The sequence below is a fragment of the Nicotiana tabacum genome, chromosome 1, assembly GCF_000715075.1.
Source record: "Nicotiana tabacum cultivar K326 chromosome 1, ASM71507v2, whole genome shotgun sequence".
NCBI lineage: Eukaryota > Viridiplantae > Streptophyta > Magnoliopsida > Solanales > Solanaceae > Nicotiana > Nicotiana tabacum.
This window is the reverse complement of record NC_134080.1, coordinates 189994426-190004179: the sequence shown is the minus strand read 5'-3', so window position 1 is coordinate 190004179 and position 9754 is coordinate 189994426. Positions and strand designations below refer to the sequence as shown.

General features: G+C 36.2%; 1 protein-coding gene across 5 annotated transcripts; it reads left to right on the top strand.

Annotated features, from left to right (window-relative positions):
* The first annotated feature begins 244 nt into the window (after positions 1 to 244).
* LOC107824806 (protein SUPPRESSOR OF PHYA-105 1-like) lies at positions 245 to 6921 on the top strand. 5 transcript variants are annotated; one of them, XM_075255529.1, is made up of 9 exons: positions 245 to 365; positions 1556 to 2948; positions 3140 to 3297; positions 4089 to 4914; positions 5186 to 5332; positions 5443 to 5760; positions 5843 to 5902; positions 6053 to 6297; positions 6389 to 6921. In XM_075255529.1, the coding sequence occupies exons 2-8, from the start codon at positions 1626 to 1628 to the stop codon at positions 6239 to 6241; spliced, it is 3021 nt and encodes a 1006-aa protein (XP_075111630.1). In that variant the 5' UTR covers positions 245 to 365; positions 1556 to 1625; the 3' UTR covers positions 6242 to 6297; positions 6389 to 6921. The 5 variants fall into 5 exon arrangements, with proteins under 5 accessions (XP_075111630.1, XP_016507099.2, XP_016507101.2 ...); XM_016651613.2 differs by having other exon boundaries at positions 281 to 607; XM_016651615.2 differs by having other exon boundaries at positions 281 to 607; positions 5186 to 5337; positions 6389 to 6804.
* Positions 6922 to 9754: the final 2833 nt, after the last annotated feature.

The following is a 9754-nucleotide window of genomic DNA, read 5'->3' as shown; positions in this document are numbered from 1 at the left end:
GCCAGTAAGAAGAATACTTTTTTATATTTATAAATAATGAAATTAAATTTATTATTTTACCTTTATGAGATAATTTATAATAAAAAATATGTAATACTTATTTTAGAGCATAAATTTTGATTTTCCTTTTTCAAAATTTGTGAAAGGACAAGTACCTTATAAGATGGGACGGAGAAGTAGTAAAAAGGAGCAAATATCCGGGGTTCCTTTTATCCAACTTGCAAGAAAAAGATAGTTGACCCATGACCATGACTATGACCTCTCCCTTTTACAGTGCTCTACCATTAACAATCATCATCATTTCACAAAATCCATAAGAGAATTACCTGTGACTCTTCTTCTTTTCTCCTAAAATAATATTCCAAGTTAAGTGACCCATCAAATTTTAATTTTTTTTAATACTGGTTAGATATCATATACAGTAATGCACAAATAATTATTTCTGGTTGTGGTATTAGAATCTTGAGATACCGAGAGCTAAAACAGATGAACGATAACGGAATCCTATACTTGGGAAAAGTACCCCTTTTCAACCATTTCTATTTCAGGCAACTCTTTTGATACCTCTATAATTGCTAGTTGAGCTGTGGGTTTGCTTCAAGATTTGGTAAAAATCTGAATTTTGTTGCTTATTCTGGTTGTTTCCTCTTCCCATTTTATATGGCACACTTTTTTTAAATATCTAAAAGAAATGATATCTTTTTATATTTAGAAATAATCTAACTTTAAATTTTCAATTTTACCATAAATGAGATATTTATGTCTATCCGTCTGATTTTATGTGACATACTTTGTGCTTTAGTTTGTTCTAATAAAGGGCACATTTTTTTATTTAAAAATAACTTAACTTTACACGTCCAATTTTACCTCAAGGAGATGATCTATAGCCATACTAATGTTAATGACTTGTATTAGCTGCTATTTTCTTGTATATTGGTATAAAGGATTCAACTTTATGTGCTAGGGTATCTGGATTTTAGTTTGTGTTTCTTGAATTTTCTTTGCTTGGTTGAGTTTTTCACCTTCTTGAGTTTATTTTCTCCAATGTGATAATTTTCACTATTGCATAATTTGGTATTGCCAGAAATATAGTGAAGAATCATATAGCCAGTATTAATGTTCTTGTATTTCTTATTTTTAGATCTTTGCTATTACACTTAGTGTCTTTGTTTTTCTTCTTCTTGTTGTTATTGTTGGTTGCTTCTTGTGCACTGTTTCTTAAGCCGAGGGTCTATCAAACAAGCTCACTACCTTCACACGGTAGGGGTAAGGTCTGCGTACACACTACCCTCCCCAAACCCCACTTGTGAGATTACACTGGTGTTGACTTGTTGTAATCATATAACCAACCCAATTAACTTAGGTCGTTAGGTGTAGTTGTTGTTCTTGTTGTATATAGGTTATTGAGTCCTTGTTGATTTTTGTTTCCCTTGAAAGATATTTAGAGATAAATTAATCCCTTGCCCTTGAACCTTATTTCAAATCTCAGTGCCTCAAAATTCTGCTTGATAGGAATGTTGCCCCAATTAACTGTAAAGTACTTCTTTTATTTCAGTCAGCCCCTCGCGAATTAATTGTTGCCGAATGCAGCTGGTATTTAATTGAAAGAGTCCATTTGGACTGGTATGGAACAGTCAAAGGAGGAAGTAGAGGCAAATGATGTAGCTGCGAGTGCGCTACTTAAAACGAGGGAATGCGATATTTCCATTGAACCATCGATGGGAAAGGGCATAACTACCAGCCATGAGTTGGTGGAGGGATCAACTTCTGCTAGTTTGGTGATGATGGAGGATGATGGTACAAACAGATATGCAATGTCCGTGAAGGATCCTCAGCCCGCCAGTACAAGCTCTTACTCGATGAGTAGTTCAAGGCTCACCATTGAAGAGTTAGTTAGGAGTAATTACAATATTCCTGAACCAGTCACTCTTAGAAATTTCTCTGATAATCGAGAAAAAAATCACAAGCCACAAATCCAGTGGCAACATTCCTATCAATTGGGGGGTGGCTCTAGAACTGCGAAGGGCAATGTAGATCCTTCTTCCACAGACAAGAATTTGCTAGCGCTGAAAGAGCTGAAGCATGCATCCTATAAAGATATCAATGTAGGCTCTAATGCAGTCTCTTCCCAATCAAAAGAAGACCATAACCTAACCATTCCTAGCAGTAGATTACTTCCAGGAAATAGTGGATCAAAACTTTTATCTACATCTGGCTTTTCTAAGTTTTTCGCTAACCGATCTCTTAAAGGCAAAGATGTTGATGCACCAAAAGGCACTGCACTTCATAAAGAAGTTCATAGCGCCTCAATTCCGCAGAATAAGTATGAGTATGAGCAAGCTTCCATAAGAATGGTATCATCTGATGCATCGTTTAAGCCAGGCGCTAACTCTAATCAAGCACCGGTTAGTTGTAACAATCAGGAAAGAGAAATACCAACTTCAACTCACAATGGAGTTACATTGAGAGAGTGGATAAACTCGATGGGATCACGGATAAAGAAAGCTGAGAGGATTCACATATTCCGGCAGATTGTGAAGTTAATCGATATTGCACACTCCCAAGGAATTGCCTTCCAGGATTTACGGCCGTCCTGTTTCATTTTACTTTCACCAAATGGTGTTAAATATGTCGGTCCATCTATCCAAATAGACTCCATGTATGTCATAAATCAGAATACAAATGGGAAAAGGCCATCCAATCTGGAAATGCATGCTCAAAACAACTTGGGTGCAAAGCAGCAGAAAGTCAGTGATCACGTGGACTTGATGAGAGAGAAGCCTGACTACGTTTCTGGGTATGTCGTTAGAGATATTTATGGTGAAGCCAAGGGACTGGAGTCTGACATTAATCACTTGGAAAAGAAGTGGTACACTTGTCCTGAAGAACTCAACTACAGAAGCCTAGTATCATCTAATATCTACAGTCTTGGGGTTCTTCTTTTTGAGGTGGGTAATCAATTTATCATACAGTAGATGCTGAATTTATGAATTTTCCTTTGTCATTAATGATTTTTTTTTTCCTCTTGATTCATTTAAATTGACGGTGGGTACAAGGAATGTTTTGTTTCACAATGTGCTTTGCCGAAGGGTTAAGATAAATTATCTTTCCTCTTACTAATGCCTGTTGTTTCTATTAGTTGCTCTGCTGTTTCGAATCACCAGCGGCACATTCTGCAGCAATGTTGAATTTGCATAGTCGAATTCTCCCACCAAATTTCCTTTCTCAGAATCCCAAGGAAGTTGGCTTTTGCTTCTTGCTGCTTCATCCTGAACCTTCTTCTCGTCCTACAGCAAGGTATTAGTATGTTTCCTAATTCCATGTGCAGTATAATTTTCTGCTACATGGACTTTGCTTAAACGATTCATTGTTGAAGTACCCTAGATTTTGGTTATTTTGATAACATTGTGATGTGCTGAGTAAACTCGTAGCATTTTCCACATTTGCCAATCATAGATTCCCTGTAGTTTGTTATATTATCTATTATGCTCCTTTTTCCTTTCGGGTGAGAAGCTTGTATGGTGTTCAAGACTAATGTTTTGTATAATCAGAAAAGAGGAGCTCTTTAGGGCTTGAGGCATCTTAGCCTCTTCTTTTGTTCTTTTATATTATATACTCCCCTCGTTCCAGGTTATGTGAACCTTTTTGGAGTACAGAGGGTCAAATTGACCAATTTTCTGTGTGAATTTAGACATAGAATTTTCAAAAATTTTGATATAAAATATACATATTTAGAAACTATATAAAAAGTAATCTAAGTAGGATGGCTTTCAGACGAAAAAGAGTTGAGTTTCTGTGATGGTGGAAAATAAATAGCAAAATATTTGCCACTCTGTAGGATTGAGGGAAAAGACTTTTTTTTAAAGTGTTATTTGTTCTTTGCTAGTTAGTTGTCTTCTAACCTGCCGTTTATCGGTCTGATCTGATAGATATGTCTGCTTTTGTGCTGGTAACCTTGTAGCTTTATCCTATTCAGTTTTAACTTCTCTAACTGGTAGAAATCTCAGGCACCCCAATTTTGTGAATTTCCTCGAGTAAAATTGTTTTACTTGTGATCACATTCACAATTCTACTTATCATCTTTGCAGGGAAATCCTGCAGTCTGAATTAATTTATGGAACTGAAGAAATCTGTAAAATAGATGGTGTGCCATCAATTATTGAGAAGGATGATGACCCTGATTCAGACATCTTGCTCTATTTCCTAGTTTCACTGCAGGAGGAAAATCAGAATAATACCTCCAAGTTATTACAAAGAATAGAGTGCTTAGAAGCTGATATCAAGGAGGTCGAGAAAAAAGATGGCTTTAGAACTTCAAATTTGGTGGACACAGACTTCCATAATACGCGGCAGGGATCCTACTTTAAACATCTCAAGTCTAATGACCGTCTTTCTATGAAAAACATGACCAATGAAAAGCTGATTAAAAATTTTTCTCAGCTTGAAAGTGCTTACTTCTGCATGAGATCCCAAATCCAGCTTGCGGAAAATGATACGATAGGTCGACCAGACAAGGATTTGTTGACATGTCGTGACAGGTTGTCCCAGGTTTCAACAAAAATTGTGGAGCCAACTCTTAAATCTGTCAATCGTGTTGGAGCCTTCTTTGAAGGTGTTTGTAAATATGCTCGCTACAGCAAGTTTGAGGAATACGGGACATTAAGAAATGGCGATCTTCTCAACTCTATAAATGTGATCTGCTCCCTTTGTTTTGATCATCAAGAGGACTATATAGCTGCAGCTGGTGTTTCAAAGAAAATCAAAATCTTTGAATTTGCTTCACTTTTGAATGACTCTGTCGATCTTCAATATCCTGTGGTTGAGATGTCAAACAAATCTAAGCTTAGCTGTCTTTCCTGGAATAGTTATATGAAAAACTATCTCGCTTCAACAGATTATGATGGCATGGTCAAGGTGTGTACCTTTTTTACTGAAATTGTTAAAGAGATTTTGACAATATTTTTAATTCTTACCCCTTTATCTGACTAGCCTATAAATACTCGAAAAGTATTCTTTCTGGCATGACTTTTTCTTGGCAATGTAAGAGAATATGTCTCCTCGCTATTAAGTGCATTAATTTATAATTGAAAAGGTACATCAACTACCCAAAACATGCTTCATTTTGTTAACTTAATTACAACTTGTTCTGTCACTCCGTAATTCGGTGTGTCTATTTTGAATCTAGATGTGGGATCCAAGCACAGGTCAAGGATTTTCACAATATGTAGAGCACCAGAAGAGGGCTTGGTCGGTCGATTTTTGTCAAGTAGATCCCACAAAGTTTGCCACTGGAAGTGATGATTGTTCCGTAAAAGTGTGGAATATTAATGAGGTAAGGTACTTTACCTGATCCTAGCTTACTAACTTTTAATGAAATTGGTGTCTTCATTGAGATTTAATCTACGGAAACAAACAAGGAATTTAAGTCATTTTTATCGGCAGAGGAGTTCTGTGGATACAATCTGGAATCCTGCCAACATATGCTGTGTGCAGTTCTCCGCTTACTCCTCTCATCTGTTGGCTTTTGGATCTGCTGACTACAAAATCTACTGCTATGATCTTCGCCATACTAGGATTCCATGGTGCACTTTATCAGGACATGAGAAGGCTGTTAGCTATGTAAAATTTGTAGATTATGGTACCATGGCTTCTGCATCCACAGATAACACATTAAAGCTATGGGACCTTAAGACAACAAGTTCGGAAGGACTGTCGTCAAATGCTTGCAGCTTGACTTTCAAGGGTCACACCAATGAGAAGGTATACCGAGGATATTTTCTTTATAATGAACATCTGAATGCAATAAGTTCAATTTCAATAATGTTCCCTTTGCTTTGTACAGAATTTTGTCGGGTTATCAGTTTTGGATGGATACATTGCATGTGGTTCCGAATCTAATGAGGTAACATCATATCTCATCATTTTTATTAAGGATATGTGGTTTTGATTTAGACCACTCAACTACTGTTGTTCCTTACCATTCCCAACAGCTAAAGGTTGTTGATTTCCAGCGGAAGCATCAGTTCTTTCTTTAATCTAAATTTTTGTGCAGGTATATGCTTATCATAGATCTCTACCGATGCCAATTTCTTCGTATAAATTTGGATCTGTTGATCCTAGCTCTGGCAATGAAGGTGAGAGTAATGGGCAATTTGTTTCAAGTGTTTGCTGGAGAAGAAAATCTAATATGGTAGTTGCGGCAAACTCAACTGGATGTATAAAGCTTTTGCATTTGGTATGAATATTATCCTCTGAATCTGAGCCATGCTGTCAGATGTGTTCTGCAACTAGCTTCAGGTAAATTTTAAAATTTGTTCATTTCACATATTACAAAATTGGTCAAAGTACACAAATATTTTTTATGAATACAATGTTTTGAACATTTCAGGACTAATGAATCTAGGCGTGGAAGATTGAAGCTAAATTTGTAGTTGTGGGCTAAATGGAATGGACTTTAGAATAGGAAGACTACTTTTTTAGGAGCTAAACGCATTCAACTCTGATGATGGAAATGGAGATGAAGCAGTTCTGGCTTCCTTCGGTGCTTCTTTTGCGAAGAGATGACATCAGCAATGTTGAGAAAGTTTGCTTTACGTGATTAGTTTTCTGAAGCCGAGGTGCAGATCATAAATTTTGGAGGAAATATCTTTTTTACCTCAATGTGGTGTGAGCAGTCTAAACTTCGACCCCTATTTCTTTCTTCATATCGTAAAGGAGAAAAACACCCTTTTTACTACTAGTCTATACAAATGTAGTTACTTGTTGAACAGGAAAGAATCATATTTAATTTGGTTAAACATTTCGTAATGGGTGTTGAATTTTTCTAGTTATTTCTGCATATCTTAGCAATTGTTTCTTCACTGCAAAGTGAAGCCGTTACAACTTAAAGGTTTATTCATCAGTGAGACTATTTCTCTGTCACATTATCTAATTTGCTTATCATGCTTTAGTCTTCTTCTCTTCAAGGTGAATAATTTTACAGTGTTCCGTACTAACCTTTAGCTTCTGACGACCTTGCTTTTGTTATTTTTATAATTTTGTTGGATGACCTTTGTGCTCAGATCCATGTTAAGTACTTCGCCTGGTGTAGCAGAGCTCGTTCCAGTTCCAGGTAGCTGCATCAATACTTGCATAATATTCATTAATGGTATTTAGAATGAAATTTTGACTTCTCCCAAAACATTTTTACTTTAAAGATCTTGTAGGTATCTAAATATCTGTGTAAAACTCAATTAACTCCTTCGTCTAAGTAGGATATTGAATTTTGGTTAATGACGCAAGAGCTTAACACTTACTCCCTCTGTTTCAATTTATGAGAAACAATTTGACACGACACATAGTTTAAGAAAGAAATACTCCCTCCGTTTGAGGTAGTTTAACTCGGCACGGAGTTTAAGAAAAAAGAAGAAGACTTTTAAAATGTGTGGTCTTAAAAGCTTAAGGGGTAAAAGGTTTGTGGGGCCATAACATTTGTGTGGCTATAAAAGCAACTCATTAAGGGTAAATGAGTAAAATGAAAGAATTTAAAGTTGAATTATTTCCAAATTTAGAAATGTGTCATTTGTTTTGGAACAGACTAAAAAAGAAAGTATCTCATCTAATATGAAAAGGAGGGAGTAAAGACTTTTGAAATTTGTTGTGCTAAACAAGCTATAACATTTATGTGTATATTTTGAAACTTGTGGTCTTAAGCATGTAGTGTTAAATTTCTCAGTAAAGGTAAAATGAGAAGTTTAGGTTAATCTGTTTCAAAAATTTAGGTAGAGCTAGTTTAATTTGGAACGGATTAAAAAAGAAATAGGTTTACACGACTGACTGAAACACAAGGAGTAAAGTATAAGAACAGTAGCTAAATAATAAGGATGATAAACATAAAATAACATTTGACAAGCTGCTGAATCATCATATCATAAGCTGCTACATTAGCATGTGATAAGCTGCTGCGTCATTAGGTGATAAGCTCCTGCGTCGCATACCACTGTTCGATCATTTGGAGAGAGTATCAGATATGTCAAATTGTGGAGGAACAGAAAGTTCATGGTAAATCAAAAATTGATGATAGCATGTCCAGATTTTTACTGAAGTGTAGCATTGGAGCAGATAATCTAGATAGTTCAAATTTAATTACTCCAGCTCTACATATGATGCTATTAACAAAAAATGCATCTTCCAATGGCATTGATCCCCTTTTTCATACGGCTTAATCCAGACACTTGTGAACTCTAAGTGGACTCTTTCTTCTAGCCATCTCCTGAACCTCACAAAAGGGAAAAGATAAAAACTAAGGAAAAAGAAAAAAAGAAAGAGGTAATGTATACTGTTACCTTTCTTTAAAAAGGAAATACGAAATGTATGTCCATTTCGTTTTTTCTGGTTAAAGCTTCTGGTGAATCCTTTCTGCTCTAGCATTGTCTTGACTTTTGTGCATAAATGATAGTATCACTTTGTTGAATTCACTCTTGGTGTCAGTAAAATATGCGGAATATCGAGTTTGCAATACTGTAAAAGAATTCTGATGATAGGCTATAATTATGTATTTTAGTCGATTATTACACTCTAATTTACTGCACTTTAGTTGAGTTTGCGCTTTAATCGCTAGTGTTTTGTACTAACGGTGTGTTTTATGCCTTGTAGGAGTGATTCTGAGCTATATAAATGTTATGGAATGAATTAAAGTGGTTTGGAGCTTTGAAGTCTAAGTAAGAGCTCAAGGAACTAAGCCGGGATCGCGTTCGGGAATCAACGGATGATAAAACAACAAAACGAAAACTCGAAGAGGCATATTGCGCACTGTCTAGTAAAATAGACATAACTTTTTGCTCAAAACTCCATTTGGTCTCTATAATATATGGTTGGAAAGATAACTCAAAGGGCTACAACTTCTATGTGTTACGTTTTTCCAAATTCCAAACGGAACAGGGTGAAAAACCGCGGTTACGGTAGGACCGCGGCAGAAGGCAGTCGCGGACAAATGAAGAATCTGAGAGAGTGTTTGGCCGCGGTTCCGGCGTAACCGCGGTGGAACCGCGGCAGGAGGCGTAAATTTCAGGGACCAAAGTGCAAAACACGGGATTTTAAGCCTAAACCCTATATTAAACCAAGGAAGCCGGCCAAGAAAAGAAATTTGACATATTTTTGACATAGATTTGACCTAAGGAGGCAGAGACACAATAGGAGCAAGGCTTGGGAATTCTTCTACAAGTTTTTTTCTTTTCTCTTCCTATTTTTCATTGTTGGTTATGACTTTTAGTATTGTAGTTTTACATACTATTATGAATAGCTAATTTGTTATCTAGAGTTTTGATAGAACCTTTTGTAGGATAAATTCTTGTTATGTTTTTATATAATTGAGTCGTAGTATAATCTCTATTTGTTCAACTACGTTCTTATTGTAGTTAATTGAAGAGCTCTCAATTAGCTGTGCCTATTTAGTATGCATAACTCGGGAGAGAGTGCATATTTAGGTAATTGTTGAACAACACCACTCTCATAGTATATGAGGAATCAATAACCGAGGGTTTAAAGGCGGGATTAGGGATAACGAAGTCTTGGGTGCGATATGAAGTGAGCTGTATCAAAAGCCAGCTAGCGTAGCTCGGGAGAGTGCGTCTAGTAAATTGTCGTGATTACTCGGGAGAGATTTACGGTAATAAGAGTGCTCATGATCGGTAGAGAATACTTAGGCGAAATTATAGAAGACATAGCGGGAAGGATTCCGACAATTGGGGAAATCATAACTCTAGACCTCCTTAAT